This window comes from Oenanthe melanoleuca, chromosome 15 (assembly GCF_029582105.1).
Source record: "Oenanthe melanoleuca isolate GR-GAL-2019-014 chromosome 15, OMel1.0, whole genome shotgun sequence".
Classification (NCBI taxonomy): Eukaryota; Metazoa; Chordata; class Aves; order Passeriformes; family Muscicapidae; genus Oenanthe; species Oenanthe melanoleuca.
This window is the reverse complement of record NC_079349.1, coordinates 11023023-11046601: the sequence shown is the minus strand read 5'-3', so window position 1 is coordinate 11046601 and position 23579 is coordinate 11023023. Positions and strand designations below refer to the sequence as shown.

Genomic DNA, 23579 nt, shown 5'->3' with positions numbered 1-23579 from the left:
ACCCTTGTTCCAGACGTGCACAGCAATCTTGACAAAGGCACTTGTGTTCCAAAATCAATCCACAGTTCTTTAACAAACTAAACTGTGTAGCTGGCAGAGGAAATCCCATCTTGCTACACTGGGCAGGAAAAGGCAGAAGTGTGTTTGTGGTGGATCTCTTTCTGTCACTGTCCATTGCAGCAGATAAAAATTCCAAAATTCCCACCGGTCCCCAAGGAAACAGCAGCAATGTTCATCCCCAGCCCAGCACCTGTAGCAGAGCACAAGTCTGTAAAGCAGGGCTGAGCCATCAGCTGTCTCCCTTAGGCACAGACAGCTTTTGTGCCTCCCTCCCTGGCAGCTGCAGGGAGAGCCGTGGGGGCTGGGAGCGGGGGGCTCTCCCCAACACTCCCAGGGCACAGCATCAGCAAAGCACAAAAAAGGACTCAGGAGAATAGGGACAGGGAGCAAGCATGTTTTGGCATCTTCTCCTTCCTTCCAGCTTGTAGTTATTTATTCTGAGGGTTAATGTTTAATGCTGGGGAAATTCCAAATCCACCTGAGGCTGGAAAATTGAAAAAAGAAAATGTGAAGCACAGTACAATCTCACCTGCCTGCAGCCTTTCTGGGAAAAGGAGTGGAGAGAAGCCTGTCTGACAACCCAGAGCTTCCATCAGCTAGGCTTCAGGAAGATGCAGGTGACAAAGGACCACACCAAACCCAAGTGGCTGTGAGCACAAGCAGCCAGAGGGTCTCAGTCCTGCCCCAGAGCCAGCAGCAGATGCCACTCCAGGGTGTGTGACAGCTCCCATTCCACAGGCAACAGCTGGGTCACAACAAGTGGCAAGTGACAAAGCCACAGAAGGGAAGCAGCAGCTGAACAGGTGACAGCTCCCAGCAGAACCCAGCTGGAGCCCAGGGCAGTGAGTTTGGAGGGTGGAGGCCACAGAAAGGGAATCTAAGCAGCAGCAAATGCTGCAGCTTTCCCTGGAGCCAAGCCCCCAACTTCAGACCATAAAACACAAGATAAAAAGTAAAACTGGCAGAGTAACAACAGGAGGGACAATGGGAGAACCAATGAAACATGCCTGGGTAACATTTACCACAGTCAGTGATAACACATGAAATGTGTATTCCCTTCTAAAAATTCTTCTGTGCCTTCCTCTGGTCCTCAGTGTTCCTTCAGCTGAAGAACTGCTACTCCTCTAAACTCAGATAAGCAGTGATACTCAAATGTAGATACCTATCACATTCCTCTCAGGCCTCCTTCAAGCAGGGAGTTTCACTCCACAGCACAGCTCAGGTAATGAACATCAGCTCAGCTCTGACAGCACCTTCTGGTTTTCAATGCTGTCACAGCTGGTCCACCAGCTGTTTTCTGCATGTACTCTTGCAAACTTAAGGGGCAGGCCAGGCAGCAGAAGTTTGAGCACTAAATTCTTGGATTAACAGGGGTTAGATGAGGCAAATGCATAAGCAGCAGCACTCTGAGAAAGTTCAGAATGGAGGCATGGCTGCAGAGAGGCTGGAGTGTGAGAGCCACACAAACAGTATTTCTCAAACTCTTTAAACATATACAAACATACAAGTAGTGGCTGAAACTGCTTAAAAATATGCACAGGCAAATTTCTCTAACACTGACTTAATTACAGTTAAATTAACACTACTATAGATCCACACCCCGCTAACAGAAGTCCTAAGAAAACAAGAAATAAACAGGTGAGTCATCCAACTTTTTCACCTACCTTTATTGTATCCCTTTATTGAGCCCAGACTCTGCAGCATCCAAGCTGCTGCCACATTCCAAGCAACTGTGGCCACCAGTCCTCACCCAGCAGTTCCTGGGCACAGGTTTGGAACCATTTTTCCATTAACATGGGCTCCACTTGGAAACTAGAGACTCAAAGTACTGATACATGCCACTTATTTTCTTCTTCTTGCTATTTCAGATGAGATATTACAGAGCTGTCAAGCTCTCTCATACGTACAAATTTAAGGGGAAAAAAAAAAAAAGAAAGCTGTGCCCAGCTTGCTTCAGGAAAGGTATCCAAACCAAAGTTAACTAGAACATGTGAACACAGCCCAAGCTGGGCAGTGCCACTGGCTGCTCCTAATGGAGTTACCAAAGGGTGCATTTCAGATACATCCAGGTAATTCTGGCAGAGATTTGGTCTCCCTTTGCAGTAAGTGACATTCAGAACCATTTACCAAGAAAATCTTCATCTTCCACAAAAAGATGATAGAGGTGCAGAGGTGAAGCACATCCCCCTCAACAGTCTTGTGGTTTCTTTCACTGTCCTATGCCATACCAAAGGGTCCCACTCCCTTCAGGCTTTCTTTCCTTTTTTGAACAGGAACCAGCACAGTCAGAAGGCAAATTGCCTTTTACAGTCCTCAGTAAGGTGATCAGGAGACAGGAGCTGGGCAGGCTGGGCTCTAGCAGAATCTTGTTTACCAGTTTAGTTTAGTAGGTTCTCCACAAGCTGCTCAGCTATTCACAGAGGGTGTAAGAGTGGTCTAGAGATTCCCCTTTCTGCTTTCTTCATTTTCATCCAACGTCCAGAATTTCCCACTGAAGGCATTCCATCCACCTATCCAAAGCTATGGTATCAAAAGATAAACCACCTGAACTGGTAGGATGCCTCTATCTGGCATTTTTAATCAAGTTTTGTGGAAATCTTGAGCCTTCAACCTTTCCAAGCAGTAACAATAACTCCAAGTGATTTTTGTTGTGCCCACCACAACTCCTTCTGTCCACCCCTCAAACAGTAACCCTGCTGGGTGTGCAATAAAGCTGTGACACTCCCACCCTCTCTTACATAGTAGAAACAAGAACCAGGGTCCAGAGACAGCCAAGTGAGAAAACCAGCCTGAGGGAGCACAGGTCCTGCTGAGCAGCTCCTCACTTCTGGAAATGGCTGCCTCCCTATGCAGACACAGCTCCAGCTCTCCTCCACCCCTTCTGCTCCCCAGGACTGAATGACAATACAGCCAGGCTCACCTCTCACAGCCAGAGAAAACTGAGGGCTTCTGCAGCCTACAACAACGTGTGAATATATATCACACCCCAGCCAAACCTCACACTGCAGTCAAGACAAGTGGTTCTACACCTTCTTTTAAAAAAGAAACAAAACCAAAACAAACAACAAAAAACAGCACAGAGCAGACCACAGCTCCCCTGCTTTTAGGTCCTCCTCACCCTTCCAGGAGTACAAAAGAACTCTCTGGTGACCTCAGACAATATCAGCTCCTTCTTGTTGACGTGCAAGTAGCTGTTCTGTGGAGCTGCCCCATGAAAGCAGGGGTTCCTTTATTTACAGTTTCTTTCCTCCTTTCCCACCAGTTATTTTTAAGGGATTATGTTTCCTGTTTTCACTGCTTTGCCTCCATTTGTCATTCAGCACTGCCATTAAAGTAGGAGGGAAGTGCAGGGGAGCAGACCAACACAAAGCAAACCTTTAGGGTTCAGCAAGCAGGGGATTAAATGTCACCTCTTCCCCCCTCAGCCTCACCTCTCTGTTGCACCCCCTCCAAGACATTATGTAGATATGGCTTATCCTCCAGCATATACCCAGATTCTGACAGCTGTGACAGATTAGACACTTCAGGATGGATCAGATAAGCAACCTATTCATCCTGGTTTGTGACAGCTCCTTACCCCCCCTCTGGCTGCTCCATTTCAGATCACGAACAATTTGTTCTGGAAAACCCCTCCCTGTATGTTGAAGCTAGAAATGGTGCCATGGCATTTTTAGAGACAAAAGCAGAGCAACAGAACTCAGATACTCTTGCTTGTTATGCTGTTGATTTGTAGGCATTGTCTCCCTACCACCTAAGCACTGGATGTGTGATTTTTAGGGAAATGGCAGTCGAAGAAAAAACCCAAAGGGTCTGGCAGCAATTTAGAAGGATGCAATGCACAGAACTGCTGCCCTTTCCTTAAGCCTTTGCTTCCCAATGTGCTGGCAGCAGTCTCACAAACTCTATTGATGAAGGTTGTACTGAGTAACTCACATGCAATGTATTCCTACAACTCTACTGCTCCTCAGCACAGCTCTTCTGGAACTTGTAGAGGTGACCCCTGAGGACAATAAATACAAAGCTATCAAAGGTTAAGGGTAACAGAACAACTGGCTTTGAGTAGGTAATGAGAAGTTTTACTGTTTTAACACCTTTTCAGATATCTCAAAGCTCTTTGCTCTCTCTTTACTGCAGCCTGACTCCCATGCATCACCTGATACTCAAACACACATGCTCTCTATGAAAGATAAAGAATAACTGCTTTAGCAGAAGCAGAGTCAGAAGCATCTCTGCCAAGTCCATTAGCCCCCTCCTAGAGTTCACATGCTCCTGTTCACATGGTTCTAGGGTTCCCCAAGGCTGCTGCTGAAATTGCAACCTTCCCACCCTCCTCTCTCCCAGTCACACTGCAGGGCTGCCCCAAAGGTGACAGTGCATTGCAGTAGAAGCAGATGATGGCCAAGAGATGGAGAGAAATGAAAGATAAAAAGCAAAGTGTTAAGACAGGAACACAAAGACTCTGAAATAAAAGGTGGTTTTAAGCTAGCTCAAGGTATGGCTAAGCTAGTTTAAGTGTGGGTTTGTGCAGCAGCAAATAATACACAGAAAGAATCCTTACACAGGTATCAGAGAGCAATTAAGGTTTAATTAGATTCAGCATAGACAAATCAACACCAATGAGGAAACTAATTACACATGGAACTGAATCACACATGGCACACAGACACCAGGGATACCAGAATAGTAAAGGTCACTGAGATGGGAGAAAAACACCACAACCAAAAAATGTCAACAAGGAAAGAAACCAGCATCTAAGATGGCCACAGCCACTCCTGGAGAAGATACATTTCTGCTCCCATACAGAAGTAATCTTTAATTTATGGGACTGCAAAAAATGAACATATTTCAGCAGTGAAGAAAAAGACAACTAAAACCATAGCAAAGCACCAGGAGATCCTAAGCTCAATACCTGACAGCTCAGACCACACAGCTGGGCTGAAGAAAAAACACTGAAGAAAAAAGCAATTCCCCAATGCATAAACCAAGCTGTCCCTTTCATTGCATTAGGAAAGGCAGATATCCTCCCAACACCAGCTAAAAAAGGGTGTGGTCCTCTCTAGCAGTGTGCCACTGTGCTGATTGAAGGCCATGCTGGGGAACAAACTCATGGTGCAGGAGGGCTCAGCTCAGCAGGGAGAGCTGTGGAGGTACTGCTCCTCTCAAACCTACATTCCCTAGGGCTGGGTATTTATTTTTCCTTTGAACAGTACCACCTTATTTCTTGATACTGCTGTAAACAGACTCATCATAGGAACTGGTTTAGGGAGCTGCTGATTCAGAGCATCAGCAACTTCAGTTTTTAAAGTTGTAGAAAAAGCAGAGCACACAATAACAGAGTTTTGGAAAAACTATTAGGTACAAAGGGTATAAATAAGCAATCACACAGTGAAAACCTGGGCAAAGCTGTTGCAAGGAAGACACTGAAAGTTCCTAGGCTTGGTAATACACCACAGATCACAAGACAGCTGCATTCTTGGCTGAGCACGCCAGCTTCTCTCACTGATCTTGCAAGAGAATGTTAATGAGACCTACCTGGAAGGCTTCAAAATTTAGGGGAGTACTGTTCTGGCAGGAACTTACTGGTTAGTAAGTCATTCTGAAACACAATTTACCTTTACAGTAAATGCACCTTTCTAAGCAATTAAAACATAAACAAAAAACAAACAAACTCCAAATCAAACAAAAACAAAATCCCCCAACCAAACATCAATCCAAAAACCCCCAACATACAGATCTGCCTTTGGAGAACTGCAAATAAGAAAAGCCAGTTAGTCTAGCAGTCAATCCTGTAGCACAGGAAAAATGCAACTTTTTCAATTCCTGTCTCCTTTATTGTTTCCAGCTAAAGGCTTGGTTGATTTCTTAAGCAAACTCAATGGGAGAACAGACCCTCAGTTTTAACAGTGTGTATCCTTCCTCTTCTGTGCGGAAAACCTCAGATTGAATTTTCTCCTCCCCATTCCCATGTCAGGTCTAGGATCCTTATGTGCATTTTTTCTAAGCCAATCTCCAGTTCAGCACATTACAACATAAAATGACAAGTCAATCTTTTAAAAGTAAATAACTGACCCTAATCACAAGTTTCACAGACTCTCATATTATTAAACTAGATTTCAATCCACTTGAAACAAAACCCAGGACCTTCTAAGCACATGACTCCTAACATCCTTAGCACTACTCCTTTCTCCAGGCCTGCTTCTCTGAAAAACATTCACCCACCCAATTTTTGCCTTATCAGGAACCTGCTACATTCCAAAGGGCTGTGCTCAAGGTTATAATGTTCTTTTCCAGGCATTTTGCTGACTATTTCACTGCCAAATAGGGCTCTTTCCAGGCTGCACTTGTTTGCAAGAACTCAAAACTTGAGGCACTTCCACAGGGCCGCACAGCATTGCTGACAGAAAGTAGACCAGTGTTTACTTCAATCAAAGAGAAAAAGTGTGTCACTGTGTATTTTTAAAACCGAGAATTAATAATTGATATTTGCCTTCACACAGCCCTTTGATCCCAAAGCTAGTCAAGCTAAAGGGATGCACTCAGTAGTGCAGCTGCCCCTGGGGTGAGCCACTGGACACCTGCAGGCTGTGCAAGGAGGAGAGGAGAAGAATGGGCAAAAGAACATGAGTTTGTCCTTGTAAGACAGTGCTGAGTCCTGGCAGAGCAAGGAGATTTCCCAGCACTGCTGAGAGACTGAGCTGTAGACAGCACAGTGTTAAACAGAAGGAATGGTTTGCTACTCCCAGTTTTCCCCTACAAACAGCAGCTCCTCCCCACTGCCTACGGCACTGGCTGACATGTCCCAGGCACACTTGGTATGCACAGAGATAGGACACACTCTGACAGGTTTCATTTGGAGCCATCTTCAAGGACATATTAAACGATGCAGTCAAATCCACTTAAATACCCAACTGAGTATCAGAATAAACCTGTTAAAAGGATTATTCTACATACCAGTTGATTTCTACAACAGTTGTATTTGTTGCAAAAGCCCTTTAAATGAATACAAGCTAAGGAAACCACCTTGGGGCTGAGGCAGAGCACACAGCCAAGAACAAGAAATCAGCTATTTTAAAAGGTTCCACAGAAGAGAAGCAGACCCAGCTCTGCTGAGTTGCCCAGAGTGCCTCAGATAGTAATCCTATTTTGGGAATATAGGGACTGCTCTGGGCTCAATGAGTCAGCAGGGTGGGGCATTTTTTCCCATGTTTGTGGACTGAACAGGAACAGAAAAAGCAAAAGAAGCTGGAAGCCAGAAATGTAGCACCTGGCTGGTGCACAGGCAGGAATTCAGCTAAGCCAGAAGGGTTCACAAATCTCTGCAGAGCCAGCAGACACAGGTAAAAATAGAAGTCTTATCTGGGAGTCATGTAAGCATTCAAAATAAAACTGAACACAGACACTGTAAAGATGTTTCAATGCTGGAAGCGATGTGCATTTTCTCCTGGTGGTGACTTTTGCCCTCTCCTTGTTCAAGACTCAGCTTTTTAAGCAAATCACACCATTTGACAGAAATCTTAGTTGCATTATTAAGCCAGGACATGACATTTTATATTTCAAATATAAACAAATTTAAAAGGACTAAGAATGACCTCTAAAACTCCACTTTCCCAAAAACACTCATCAAGGGAAAATATTCACATAGTTATAAGATGTAATACTACAGATGTCGCATTACAGTAAATACATCATAAAAAATGAAAATCTTAGCCCATGAACACTCACACATACACCCTGAGAAAGTAAACACAAGTTACTGAAGGATCCACTCACCTCTAAAAGCTGTGCTGACCTGGCATCCACCCTGTTCTCCTTCCAGATTATTTATGACCTAAACAACCTTTTGGCAGAAGCTGGTCACATTTTCGAGTCTTTTGAGTAACTGTATCTTTTTTTCCATTTTCTCCTGACTCCATAGCCAGTCAATGTATTTGCAGATGTAATAATTAAAACCACAAAGTACTTACATAGGCAACTGGAAGGGGAGTCAATCATACAGACCAGGATGTCATCATGTCTGTCTTGCAAATACTTACTGTAAGTACTCCCATTCTCAGTCCTAGTGTTCCACTTAGATTTATTCTACAAAACCATTTCAAATGCCTGCAAGCTCTCAGGCAGCTTTTACTCATTCATACTCCCCCCAGCAGCAGAAACAAAGCATCTGCCTGGGAAAGAAGTACTCTGCTCAAAGGACACCCCAAACCTCTCTGTGAAACCCCAAAGCAGCTGGATAGTCATAAGTGAAATTGCTGAAGTTAAACAAGATTTCTCAGCATTAACACTCAATTGTTATTTGAATTAACAGCCCCAGTGTCCAGGGACTGGGGGTTTAAGTGTAAATTGTCTTTCATGGCATTGTCTGTCTGCCCCAACACAACCCAATCAGCTACTGCTCCATCAGCAACATTTGTAGGAGGATAGATTAGGATCCATGGTTAGAGGGGTTTTGTGCTTTGGTTGGGTGAGTTTTGCGATTTTTGTTTGATTGATTTTGGCTCAGAAAAAAAACCAAACTAAACCCCCCAAAATGCCACAGATGAATTCACTGATCCAGTTCTCAGCATGGACCTAGAAATGAGCAGTTGCTGGCACGACTGACAGGGCAGCAGGTCACAGCACGAAGCTTTAGCACCAGAGACAATTTAAATCAAGATTTAGCCTCAAGGGGCATAATACGAGAATAGTGGAAGACATACACAGATGCATGTTGTAAGACAAGACAGCTCAGTGCTTCAAATTTTAAGCAAATAAACCAAAAAAAAGAAGAAGAAGAAAACCCAGAGATTAACACGTAAGCAGCAACCACAGCCACAGGCAAAAAACCCAGATTCTGGACTGACTTATTTAGAGAAGAAACTGAGTTAATATGAACACAGAATTAAATAGAGAAAAAGGAATAGTGGAAGCAAGCATATGAATTGTATAAATCCATGAAAGGACAAGCCCTGCAGCAACAGAACTCAGTTTTTTCGTTGTGTTTTGTTCTCTTTTTTGACAGTATTTTCCTTTAAAAGTTAAATATGGATATAAACCAATTTCTAAACACATATACCTATAGAGAAAGCTAATAAATTTACTAACTAAAGCATGATCCAGGAGAAATGCAGCAAATTTGATTCCAGTACACTAGAGCTCACCAAAATTCAGCTAAAACTCTGAGTTTCAACAACTCAAAAGACTGAGCTGCATATTTCCTCATTAACACACTTGCAAGTTTATTTATGCAAATCACTATATTAAGATAAAAGCTTGCTATAAACCTAAGGCTGTTTTTCTTTTTAAGTTCCCTTTTCATTCTTTACATGTGTTTGGAAAAAAACTTGCAAATGACTCATTTCCTTACAAACTAAAAAACACAGCCACAAAGCAACCAATTATTAAAGACTATTAGACAAGCCTGTTTCAATGTGCCCTACATGGCAAGTGTCTTTTAATGATGAAAACCAGTTTTAGCAACAGAATGCTTCCTTAACCAGATGTTGGTCTAAGTACAGGGAGAAGTTCCTTATAAAGTTTAGGCAGAACTCTCTAAATTTGTTTCTATCTTTGCATCAGTGCATATTTGCACATACATTGAAACCAGCCTGAAACACCTATATACAGAATAAAAGATTCAAGTTAAAATTTCTTCCTTTTCAGATTCTTCTTGTGCACATATATATTCAGAACATATTTATATAAAGCAAAGAAGGAGACCTGATTATCTGTTAAGTGGAGATACTGAGATTTCTAAAATGCTTTGAAATGGAGGACACTAATTGGAGGAAGATGTGGAACCCTGCAATAGAAATTTTATTATGTTTACCTATCAGCACAGAACAAAGCAGAGCTTAGACCACATTAGTACGTGTTTCAGTGTGAGCAGAGACCACAACAAATTATGTATAGGTCAGTGCTCAAGGCTGAGTGAATTTGGGGTAGTCAAGGTCAGGCCCAGGGCATGTTTGCTGAGCACACAGGACAGGTCAGTGCCTGGAACAGCCCCAGCACAGCAGGGTGTGATGGCCCATGGAAAGGAAGGCACCTTCTGCTGCTGTCTCAGACACTCTGGAGACATCAGAGACATATTTTTCTCTCCATGAATACTGAAAAACCCTATCTAAATAAAACTCATTTTGAGAGAGTCCTAGCTCAGAGGACTGGGCAAACAGGAAAGAACATATTTGAAGTAAACACCATTTTATAACATTGCTGGGCTGTTTTCCCCTTTAAGATGGCAGATACAGGATGGCTAAAAACATATTCAATAAAAATGCTTTCCAAATAACATTTGTGCTTCCACAGCACCTAACCAGGAAGCATGGCAGATACATATAGCCAGCTAACACAGCTCTCCAGGAGGTACAAGAAACTTTAAAACAAAATTACAGTTTTGAACTGCCTGCCCAGCACAGCTCTAAGCCAGCTCTCAGCCATATCAGTATTGCTACTGAAACAGCATGACCTGCATGCATGTCAGTTTTAAAACATTTATAATCTAAGCCTGTGAAGACCCTATCAGCTCTTTTGAAGTCAGAGCTCAAGCTCAAACTTCAAAATCAAAGTATCTTTGTAAATTCTGGTTCAGGTAGTTACATAGAAACAAACAGCTAGTGCTGTGGAGCTTCACTCACAGCAAAACAGACACTAGAAATCCCCTGGCATCAGCAAGAGGTCAAGCAAGTCTTTCCAAGACCCTGTTAGAGGTCTCAAGAGTAGCCAGTGGTGTGTTCAACTATTAAATAAAACAAAAAAACAATAATCCAAGCCAAAAAAATAACCAACCTAAATTTGTTAAGCTCTCTTGCTCCTTCCTTGTTACTTATTCCAAATGCATACCTTCTTTCCTAATATTTTTTTCCTATTGAGAGCACTGACTCTTTTAGCAATACACAAAAGCAAGTTGGCTTCAGCTCTGTGACTGCATATTTCTCTCAGTGCATACAGAAGTTGCAAAATCAATTTGGATTAAGAAGGGTCAAAGTGATGTTTAAATCCTATGTAAATATTTCTATACAAAGCAGTGTGGTTTCTCAATAACTACAAAAGAAAAGCCTTATGGGTTTGTGGAACTGCTCAGCTGTGCTCAAGAGGACCTTCAAGAAATTCAGCCAGTCAAACAGAGGAAGTGACCCTCCAAAGACTAAATGGGTGCAGTGACAGGTCTGCATTTTCTGCATCGTGTGTTAAAACGTCACTTAAGAATACAGGAATGTGGAAAATAATTGTCTTCACTGTGGCCGCATATAAATTCATAAGAGAAACCTTCTGCTTTCATATGAAGCAGAACCCAACCCTCAACCAAATGGCAAGAGCACCAGACCATGTAAACAGTCTCAAAATTCAATTGCAATCAGTCTCTTATCCCTGTCATGCAGTACAGATCAATTCAAGAAAGCAGTCAGGCCTGTAGCTCAATACACCATCTGAAACACCAAATGAAAACCAGGGAATTTTCTTGATCCCTATCACCTGAAAAGACCATGGGGACCACCAGAGTCAGACCTGCCAACAGCCCTTCTGCCAGAAAAAAACTGAACTGTTGACTAAGTGTAAGACAGCGAATGGTTTCCAGGTTCCCTGTTGAGCTGAGCACACACTGGCTCCTCTGGATATACTCAAGGACTAAACACAATCCTCCCTGCCACACACCAGCCCCCTCACCTGATCAGACACACACTTATCATGAGTTCTGTTAGAGCAGCATCTGCCTCTGGGCCCATTACAGTCACAGGTTTCAAGGCAAAGAGAGCAACAGCAGACAATGGAGAGCTCAAATGAGTTATCCAGTAAACTTCACTCCCCTGAGTAAGTTCCTCAGGAAAGATGCCAATGGAGAAAAGGCTGAACAAAAGATTCACCCAAACAATTATCCAGGTTAAGCCAAATGTATTGTTCATGCTAACTGCAGCAGCTTTCTGTCAGTCAGAAGCAGCTCTTGAGGGCCCCTGAGGATCCTGGTTATGTGAGCTGAGAGATGCTTGTTCCAGCTTAGGAAGCCTTTCAGACAATACTCTGGATTTGACTAAAACATTCTCTTCCTGATATCCATTTACCCCATATCAGGAGCCACAGATGATCAATACTGGGACTAGAGAAGTGGTGTATGTCCCCAGGCTAAAGAGAGTATTTTCATCTAACAGCTTGTCAGATTCTTTTTCCTCCTTGTAATTCAGATTTCACTCGTCAGCTTTCTAATCAAGAAAAAGAAAAGTAAAACAAGGAATGCACTGTAAAATGTGCTGCTCCTAGTGCAGCCACTGATGTACTGTAGGATGCCCATCACCTATACAAGACACATAATCCTAGCTAAGCACTGGCTTTGGTATTCACAATTAATTTTGGGTGGGAGAACTGCAACAGAATTTTGCAACTGGACATTCTCTGCTGGCTAATCTAGAAATTCAAACAAGTTATTGATACAGCTGGCAAAGACAAATTTATTCATCCAAATATTCATTATCTCCTCAAAGACAGTTGAGGCATTACTGTGTTTTCTCAGAATGATGTCAGTGACTTCATCCCTGTCAGACTGAGGGCTCCAGTGAACACTTCAGGAGAGTGCAAAGCAAAACAGTCCGACCCAGGGAAGGGACCCCACAGTTGTTCTACCTAAAAGGACTCAAACAAAGGGGACAATTTATTGAAGTGACAGACAGTGACAGGGGAAGACACATCCAAGTCTTCCAACAGTGATCTACTGTTCTGAGCACACTATTTTCTGGAACTTCATGTTGTAATGTCACTTCAGGCCACCATAAAAACATTTCCGGAGCAGCTCTAGACTAGCAGGAAACAGAAGGGAAGATGAGGCAGTGAATTATGGACTGAGGCAGCTGGACTAACAGTCACAGAAACAAGTGTTCTGTGCCTTGGCTCACTCCAAGTACCATAATCTAAACTGTTTTGGGAAGCCCTGAGCCCAGCCAGGGGCTGCCTTGCTGGGCAGTCATACCCTGCCATGTAACTTCACTGCAGCAAATCAGCACTGTGTTTGTATGGGACACCTCCCTAGTGACAACAGACCAATTACATTCACTTTTTAGCAGCTCAAATACATTTGGAGCCTGATGCTCTAGGGAACAAGGTATTTTCCTTCAGAACACATTGCTCTAGGAAGCTGCTGGCCCATTTCAAAGTAACAGACTGATGGGACTGTAGGTAGCTGAGGGATTTGTTGAGTATTGGTGGCTTTTTGTGTCTTGGGTTTCTTAAAACTGTCCTAACAACAGCCTGCTCCAGCCTCACCCATCTCGTGGGTTCCAAACGGGCACTCCTTCCTTAGCTCTGCAGCCAAGGGAGTACGTAATCATTGATAACAGAATAGCTGGTAAATACCCCACCAGAGAAGTGGCTGCATTTCAGTGTGGAGTCCAGAATATTCTGAAATTCTTCATAAGTAAACACACACAGTGAGCCAAGGCTGCACAGTGAACTTCTCCACACCTCAAGGAGAGGAGTTGGAGTCCAAGCACACAAGTTACTCACTATTGAGTAACTCCCCCTGCAAGGGCTGCCTGCTTAGATTTCAGATAATACTGTGTGATCCACAGCAGCCTGCCATAGCTGCTACTGTGCTGTTGTCACAGACCAATCTGCAAGTAATTTGGGGATTTTGGATACTTCAGAACTTGTGCAGAACTCCTGAAGAGGATGGGGTAGTTCTGAGAGTTTTTAAAAATGTATTACTTTTAAAAGAAAGAAGGCTGTGGTGGACCTAGCCTTCTGGAAAAGAATCCTTATCATCCACAAGATAAAATAAACAATTTTGAAAAAACCCACCCCATCCAGTAGTAACAGAGATTGGTGAAATGACTGCAAATAACAAAACAATAGAAGGTAACATGTATGCACAAGGCCTGTAATACCAGCTGGCACAATTTCATGGTATAAACCAACACAATAAACTTTAGCAATTCACTCTTCCTGCAGGGCAGTCCTTGTGGATTCTCACACATATACTCCTTGAGTACCCGTGTAGCCATGAGCAACTAACTTGACTCCAGCTGCCACATTTGGCCAGAGCTTTCTCTAAAGCAGAGACTCCAATTACATTTGCAATAATCTGATTACTACATGAGCCATAACCTGGTTAAGAAAGGGTCTGAGAGATACCATTTTGGCACTTAGGAAGACAAAAGGGAGAGGGAGACATGCTTTGTTGTTTTAGTAACAGACAGATTTGCAAACTGCAGCCAGACTTTGTGACTAAAATACACACATTGTCTTACACAGGACACTTACTGTTTAGAATACATAAAGTACAATTTGGAAAAAAAAAATGGAGAAGTTATGGATTTGTAAAACTGTCTCAGCAGTAAGACAGACCAACATTCAAGGATTTATTTGCAGCTTATGGCTACTTTCACATCACTTGTAATTTAAAGATACGATCAGGAAAGCAATCCACTTTGTCATCAGTGAGCTGGCCAAAACTTGCTTTGTAACCCAAGACACTCAAATTGGTGTTTTGGAAATACTTTATTCACATGCAGCTCACCCAAACTAATCCATGCCAGCATTTCTCTAGTCACTTGCAGCTTACCCCTCCATCCATCTGCCATTCAACCTGGACTGGAACACCATTTCTTTTTCAATATGTGCCAGCAAAAGATTACTAAAGCCAGTGATATTTCACCAGGGGAAGAACAGGATCATGCCCTTATTATTCTTTCCATGCTTATCTGACTGAGCAGAACAAATCAAAGAGGAGACAGTAAGCAAAACCCCAAACTGCTGGTCTTGGTTTCTCTGGGGAAAAGCAAGCTCCAGATAAGCTGTGCCTCCAATCAACACTCTGATTTTCATGAGCAGCAATATGCTTCCTTATGGTAATTGAAAAGGAGTAATTCTCAAACAGCTTGCCAAGTCTCACCTCATTAACCTTTATGGACTGACCTCCAAAATTCCTTGAAGCTGAAGTACAGGTCCCCCTTGTCTCTGCATGACAACTGTTTACCCCCAAGAGGTTGGGGAGCAAGGAAGGGCACGAGAGAGCAAACTGCTAAATATGCTAGAACTGGAAGAAGAACTGTTACCAGACTGTTACTGGGGCCCAAATCTTCATAGGCTTAGGCCTCCTTTGTTGCCCCTTTTTTCAGATAGCCAGCAAAGCCAAATTTGGATTACAAATCACACCCCCACCCACAACATTTCTTTTAAGAGTCAGTATACAGCTCCAGCGTGCTGCCCAGTAGTCAAAAATAAACATTTCCTAACCCACACTTAAAGGCTTAGCAAATTTTCTAATTAAACCTTATTTTTCTTTTATCCCAAATGTGTTACTCCGAATGCCTCCTTGCCATTCCAGTCAACTCATTTTATTATACTTTTTCTCAGGTCTCAGTGAAACTTTCTGGCAGTAGTGAAAAGCAAGCTGTCAATGAAGGAGTGACTGAATACAGTACTTAACATTTTATCCAAATATCCAAACCAGAGATATTAGACAAATGGCAGCACTTAGGAAAAATGGTAGAGCAATTAGTTCCAGAAATTAGCAAGCTCTTAGCTTTCTTTTTCTCAGCATTAGCTTGAATAGCATAACTATGAGATTTAAGAGCATGATGTTCCAGTTTTGCACCCTGGAAGTCTGTACATGGGGTCATGTATACTTACACCAAACAATAAAAATCTTCAGAAATAAAACCACACCCATTAACTGCTTTGCTAGAGATGAGAAGACACAGGAGACCAAAGCACTTCATTCACCAATAAAATTCACTGCTCTAAATCCATCACCTACACATACAAGTAAATCACTTCAGAAGTCACTGCAAAGCTTTAGAGCACGAGCCCCTGGCTCTGCAGAACCACCAAGCTGGAATCACCTGGGTCCAACTGTTTTGTGCCCAGCACAGCATGCCACTCTGTGCTCATCACAGTATGGATGCTGCACAGATATCCTGTAGCTCTGGTGTTGCTTGGTCCTGGCTGAGTTCCTACACCACTCCCAAACTTGAAGCTTGGTAATACATTTCACCAGCCAGCCACAGGCTGCCTCCAGTAGACCCATGCTCTCTTGCAGTGGCAGCTGCACAAAGTGAGCTCATTTCCACTGCCAGAGAAACCCCTTTGAAACTGCTGGTAAGGCTGCAGGGAGGGCAAGCAGCTTTCTGACCCAATACTTGCAGAATTCACAGCTCTCTGCTTACTCCACAGGAAAGGCAGCCCCACTGATCTCCCTGTCATGGACCATGAAAATGAGCTTAATAGCCAGATGAGGAGACACCAGCAGTCTCCAGGGCTCCCCATTACCAGACAACTACTATATGGATTGGTTTACACTCCCATTCCAAAGGCAGGTGCTTTGTGACAGCAGAAGTACCTGATCTAGGGTGAGCCTAAGAAAAGAAAAAATAAAATCTGCCTGCATGCTATTACTTCTGGTAGGCCTCAGGCAAATGTTAGCAAGCCTCTGTGGAAGAAGGAACAAAACAAACACTTCAGAGTCCACTATAGCCACTGGAGACATAAAGCAGCTCCATAGATTCCATTAAACTCTGCTGGAGGGAAAGAGAAATCTGGAAGAGAGAGAGAGCTCTTCACTCCCCCAGACTAAGAAGAGGGGAGTGGTAGTGCACTCATCCTGATAATCTCCAAAATCTCAAAAGCTGCTAAATCGCTGAAAAGCAAGGCAGGGTGAGGGGTTGCATTTAAACAGCATCTTGGCACCAGTGCTCCCAGGAAATCACTGATCATCACAGGGAATAATTAAAATATGTTTAAGAAGTAATAGTAAAATAAACTAAACAAGTATCAGAAAAACTTAAACTGCATTATTGATCCAATGTAAGTCACAGATGGAAAGCAGGACCTGTGGCCAGCAGGTCTTTAAAATCAACAAGCAATCTGCACATTATAAAAGTTCCTACATTTCAGCTCCTCAGAAGGAAGAATCTTTATACAGTGGACTGAAGTCTGCCTCAGCTGCTCAAAGGGGAAGTTGTGCTTCTGAACAACAGCAATAGCACTGGCATGCTGCCTCAGGAGTCTGCAAAATTCCACCAAGAACTTTTCAAACTACATCTCAAAACTAAAATCTACAGAATATAATACTGGGTGGAAGAAGTGCAGAGTTAAGAAACTTGTCTAAGATCTCAGAAGATGCAGACAACTAGGGAAGCAAACACCTGCTTCCTGAGATACTGGTACAGAGCAAGGTCCCTCCATGATGATACACTACATGCTTTCTTGGGGCTTTACAAATAAGTAGCAGCAAGTTTGCCTTAAAAGCAGGAAATTCAGATAGTTTCCTATCTGGTCAGGCATTTAAGACACACGAAACCTGAAGAACCTACAGCTCCAGGTAAGCAGGAGTTTTAAAATGGCCTTCTGCTGACATAACAGGAATTGTGAGGTTTGCAGCTCACATGCATAAATTCCACTGCTCTTTTTCCTCTCTACATTAAACTCACTAAAAATATAGAGAACGTTCCATGCTCTCCAGAAAGGGACATTCAGAAGTCTCACATTTAGTAGAGGCTAAAATAAATAAAACTTCACTGCAATGGAATTAAATGACACCTATCCCCAAACTGACCTCATATTGAGCACTGTGGTGGCTGGTGGCTGTCTAGAGAAAGAGCCTGGCACGACTCTCTCAGAGCACCACCAAGTCTTCTCACGTGAACAGAAACTACCCCTGGGGCACCTTGAGGGAAGCAGCTGTGCAGGTAAATATTATTTATGTGGACTCTAGATAGTTTCCATGTTATTATGCAGACAGATAAAATCATTTTACACAGAGTGAAAACACTGATTTTATGCAGCAAGCTCTAAAACCAAGCAAAGCTCCAGTGTGCTCTTCATTAACAAACTGCTGTTAGTTAAAAACTGTCCCAGCTGAGGCCACTGCAAGATCTCATCATTCCACAACAGTACTGTGCAACCTTCCCCTTGACCCTAAGCAGACAATGAGTGGCTTTTCTCATGTCTATTTCTGCATTTAATGTTTAACAGAAGGCAGAATTTAAAAAATCTTGTTCTTCCTTCACAATCATAGTAAAGATATTCAAGCTTAATGCAAAGTTAAGATGTGATTTTTTTTTTCTATTCCCACTACAGGAAATTAGTGATACATAATTAATCCTAATATCAATATCTTTGCCCAGGCTCCATTAAGTACATTTAATAGAAAGTACAGCTATTACCAAATCTCAACCCTGAAGCTCTCATGCTGCTTCTTGGAAAAAACTGAAAGCTTACTACACCTTAGTCTGCTTTAAGATTTTTCATAATCCACCTCCAAAAACACAGATTCAAATTCTGGCTCAGACCCCATCCACTTAGGAGTTACATCCTATTTTTGTAATATAAAATCAGGAAAACATCACTTAACTGTGAACTCATGAAATAATTTGGACAGAACAGCATCTGCTGGCCAAGCTCAAGGTGCACTGGGAGAGATCCAGATGGAAATTTCACATTGCACCTGTCCACAGCACACTCAGCATTGCTATGGGAAGAGTGACCAAAGGCAAAGCCAGAAAACACAGAAAAATATGAATACACAGGGAAGTCAAGCACTGTTGAATAAACCCCACTTGATGCTAATTAACATTAAGGCTGGCCAGAACCTACTGTGATTCAAACTTGCACTTTGTTCAAGCAAAACTTTAGGGAAGCCTGGCAGAAGCAGTGACTGAACCACAGGTGCTGGAAAATCTGTCTGGCTTTGATATCACACAGTCATGGAGAACAGCCCTCATCAGAGCAGGGTAGCTGGGAATGGGAGCCAGCCAGATAATCACACAGTGATCTCTCAAGCCTTTTGTGTGTTTTATGAAAAGGAGGTTCTGCCAACTGGTTTCAGATCAAAATTCATGCCAATTGGGAAGGAAAGAAAATTCCTATAAAATGATGCTCAGTAGGAATTAATCAGAAACACAGTTCTCCTGAAGGCATAAGCCTTTTCGGTTAAGTAAAAAGTTGCCACCAGCTAATGTGCAAGACAGCACTGATTAGCCATCTGGTGAAAGTTCCTGCTAAGCTTGCCATGTCACCCCCTGAGCTGAGGAAAGCAGAAGGTGGATCAGTTACATTCTGTCCTTGCCTGCAATGTGTGGTCATCCTTAGGAACACGACACAAAGCTTTCCAGCGCATCTAGAAATTGTAAGTGTTCTGACTTCTCAGCTGCTTTTTTTTAATCACTGCATCCCAGCTAAATTATTTAAAACAAAAATTACCTATTGCCTTTTTGAAAGCTGAATTTGTCCTCAAGCTTTATCAACCTTTGTTATTTTTACCCCTTTGTTTCCTTCTGCAAAAACCGAAATTGCCAGGAGGCTTCCCAGTCATCTAAAGAGCATCAGTAAACAAGAGCAGAGACAGATGGCTGAGCTCAGTTCAAATGAGCACAAAACTCAGCCTCTCCCCTAAAACCCAGGAAGAATGCAGCAGTCCCAGAGAGAAAACAGGGATGAACCTCAAATCTGATAAGGGATAAGTCACTGTGAGGAGGTGCAGAGCTTCCACGTACATGGAACATCCACTACAACTGTCCAGCTTTCCAATAATACAATGGGGAAGAGGATGGCACCAGGGCACAGAAGAGTTCTCCCTCCATTGTTGCTCCCAAAAGTATTGCTGACAAAAACAATCAGCAGGGAAAGTAAAACCAGGCATCTCCTCCGAGCAAAATTATTCTTTTGAGAATAGAGCAAACTCTGACAATCTGAGAAAGTGACATCTCTGACAGGCCTCTGAATTCACCCACTACTACAGGAATTTGGTCCCATTGACAAATAACACGTTAATCCCTTATTAAAATGAGAGATTGAAAGAGACAAAGAAAGCCCACGAGAGAACTCACAGATTTGTAATTAAAGAAATCTGTCAATAGGAAACAAATATTCCTATTCTCCTCATTCCTGGATTTGATTTTCATTTACTGCAGAGGAAACTACTGGTGTTAGCACAAGATACTATTTACGTTACATGCCTCACCCTGCTAAATAGGTTCAGACATCCACATAAAATCCATCTGAATTAATATAATTCCTTGTATACCTCTTCCACTTATAAACTCACTGTGATTCCACAGACACACCTGCGTGCCTGAATGACTTACACCAGAACGGGTTCAAACATTGCCCGTTCTTCCCCAAATGAAAAGTTTGTTTTCTGCTGAAATTTAGTTAACATTTTTCCCTCAGGGCTCCCTGATATTCCAAGTCCTTCCTTCACTCAGCAATAGCAGAAAGCTCCAAGAACTGAGATACACAATCATCACTTCCAATCAACTCTAATTGAAGGCTGACACGAGACAGAACGAGAAACTAGCACTGTAATTAATACAGGCAGGAAAAAACAAGACTGTGGGAGCAGCATCATTATCAGTAAAGCTCTGGCAAAACCCTCAGGTTGTGGCTTGTTGGCACACTACCACTGCTGAGGTAGAGTTTAACTGCTCCATAGTGCACAAATATGAGAGAGGGAATAAACATGGTGTTTATTCACCACAGATGGTGAATATCTGGTGAAGCTCTGGCCCCTTTTTACCTCAGTGTTCAGACTGAAACTTTAAGAAATTATTAACATGGGACTCCATTGACCCTCTCAAGAGAAGCCTGAATCAACCCGTCTGGGAATCCAGATTGAATTCCTAAAATGCAGTCTGACATATACTTCTGTAGAATCTTCCTAAAACAGTAAAACTACAAATTAAACACAGAATTCTCACATGAAACAGTTGTCCCCTCAGTGATTCACCCAGGGTCTCCCATTCATTTCCACAATGCCATTCCCTGCTCTACACATAGAAAGACTAAACAAAAAGCTGGTACACACCTGTATCCCCGTGGAAACAGCTGTCCTGGTGACATCTCCCTGAAGGCAAATCTCCATCACTTGGCCAGATCTGTCCTGTTTTTCGTACACCCACAATAGTGGCCTCAGACACGATGACCTGCTGCTGCCGGTGCCGTTTTTGAGACTGGGGGGTTGGGGGGCTGCTGCTGTCGAAGGATTGCTGAGAGTTCTGCGAGGGGGAGCGGCTTTTATCCCGATACATGCGGTACGTGGTGGGGCTGGGGGAGACGTGGCTGGACTGTCCTGAGGAGAAGTCCTCCTCACTGGAGGTAAGGTTCTCATTAGAGCTACAATCAGGAGTGTATCCTCCTCCAATATCTTCAAAACTCCTGGGGGAATAAGATCTCCTGGGCCACGTGAGATGTTTTTCCTGGTCAGGTGGGCCCTGATTTCGCAGAATAGGTCCTTTCCCTTCTCCTTCCCCCATCATCCCACCAACGTAGATACTCTGATACGGCTGAAAGTCCATGGGCTGCCAAGGTGAGCGGTTGCTGCCATTGGTACTAATCAGGTTATCTTTAAGGAACTTGGGGTTCAGTTCAGCATCCTCATATTCTCCATCATAGCCAAAGCTGCTCTCTGAGGACCTCCCCCTATAGGCAGGCCTCTGGAACTCGCTGAAGCTGGGTACCATGTTAGAAGGGAGGGAATGCAAAGACTTTTTGCGTTCCATTTGCATGGCTTGGCTACCAAGGGAGCTTATTTTATCAGAAACATCTTTATCATTGACCTTTACTAGACCCTTCTCATGATGATACTCCATGTTCACATAAAAGGGCTTTTCAACAACATCCTTGTTATCTCCAGAAGAATGTGAATTAACCTTTTTCATTCTCTCAAAATTGGACCTTAGGGCTGCCACACTGCTGTTCCCTCTCTCCTTAGGTTCAAAGGATCCCTCCTTCTCAGCAGATCCCACCAATCTGCGAGTGGAAGTCGATCTGTGTTTTGAAGGAGAGCCATCTGTATCACAGCGATTCTCCATGTCTTCTACAACTCTCTTCAGCTTCTCTTCTCCATAGTACTTACACCTGTCCTGCTCTCCTTCTCCATGGTGGGGGCTGTCCAAAGGTGACAGGTCTGAGCCATCACTCTGGGTTGACAGCTTCCGCATAGAGGGTATCCTGGGTTTGAACTTTTCCTCCCCATGATGTGACTTGCTTTTCTCATATTCGTCTTGGTCAGCAGACTGGTGATGATGCAGGTCCTGGATCTGCTGCTCTGCACCCCCTTCAGGCAACTGAGAAACACGTTTAAAACCCCATCTCTGTCTATCATAGCTTTTTTTCTCCTTTGCCAGAAGAGTCTGCAGGTAAATCATGCGGAACCTCTCCTTGTTAACCTCCATCTCCAGTCTCCGGATAGATGCTTTGCACATCTCCAGTTCCTGTTCAATGTCTCCCACGGATTTCAGCTCCATTTTAGGAGGCTCAGAGTCTGCAAATTGTGCTTTCCAAGCCTCTACAAACCCCACAGGGTCCACCATTTTGCATACGGGAGTAAGTGGAGAATACGAGAAGGAGGCTGGAGAGAAAGAGGTGGAAAGAAAAAACCAACCGGATCTCACATGTAGAAGCAGAAACAGCTCGGGCAGGGTCAACTCAGCGCGTCTCTTTCGCGGTCCATGCAGGGCACTGGGAGGCAGGCAGCAATCCTCTCTCCTCCCCGTCTCCGTCTGCTTCTGCCGGCCCCAGCCCCGCGTACGCTCGCTAGTCTCTCCCCGGCATGACTGATCGTTTGCTGGCGAACAACAATGCTCCCACCCCGGCGCTGGCCCGGCACTTCAAAGCGCGTGGACAAAGGAGCGGGCTCGGGGCGGGGGAGGGAAGGTAAATATCGCCCCCCACCCACCTCCTGTCGCCGCCGTCCTGGGCACGGTCCTCGGCGCGGCCACGCTCCGGAGCCCTCCGCTCAGCGCTGCCTCGGCAGCCCCCGTGTTGTGCTTTCTCTTTCTCTCTCCTCCTCTCCCCCTGCCCCTTTCCCTGTCTCCTCCTCCCGGCTATTGTGCTGCGCTCGGGGCGCGCTCGGTCCCCGCGCGGGGCGGCGATGCGGCGGCGCGTCCCGGCCGAGCTCCGCCGCTACCCGGCGCTGCCCGAGCGCGGCGCGGCCCCGCGGGAGCCCCCCCGGCGGCGCGGCCCCCGCTGCCCGCCGCGGCCCATCGCGGCCCGGCTCCGGCGGCGCTGCGGAAGGGGAGGGGAGCGCCCGGCGTAGGCACTGACACGGCGCTGGGGCCTCTTAAAGGGGCAGCCGGGCCGGCCGGGCCGGGGGACCCAGCGCCTTCCCCGCGGCTGCCTGCCAGACAAAGGCAAAGTGGGGAGCGGTCCCGCCCGCTCGCCCTTACAGCCACAGGCCTGGGCATCATCACCGCACCGTGCAGACATGACCAGAGCTGAGCCTGGTTAAGAGCGTGCACACAGCCCTGTGTGCACAGGGAGGTATCCCTTCCCGTCCATACAGCCATGCCCTCATCTATTATGTGTAAATCCAGCACGTCTCTCTGCTCTCTCTTGTGTTCACAGCAAGGCTCTCCCCCCAGGCACAGATGCAGCTCACCTTCAAAGGTCGTTTTCCTCCGCTCATGTGAATGCTGGGTAGCAGCAGGCTTGTCATTCCCTCAGTCCTACCTTCCTTACCAATAAATGACAGGCTGGATTTCTGAGATGGGCAACTGGTACTCCAAAATAACTGATACTGACAAAAAAGCCTGCTTTATTTGAGCGTTAGTCTCACT

General features: G+C 44.3%; 1 protein-coding gene across 1 annotated transcript in view; it reads right to left on the bottom strand.

The window, feature by feature from the left end:
• The window catches only part of BCR (BCR activator of RhoGEF and GTPase), a 99868-nt gene extending 76878 nt beyond the window's left edge, over nt 1–22990 (bottom strand). The window contains exon 1 of the mRNA XM_056504352.1: nt 20828–22990. Within this exon, the coding sequence (XP_056360327.1) occupies nt 20828–22334 (1507 nt within the window). The 5' untranslated portion in view covers nt 22335–22990. The remainder of the gene's footprint in view (nt 1–20827) is intronic.
• Nucleotides 22991–23579: the final 589 nt, after the last annotated feature.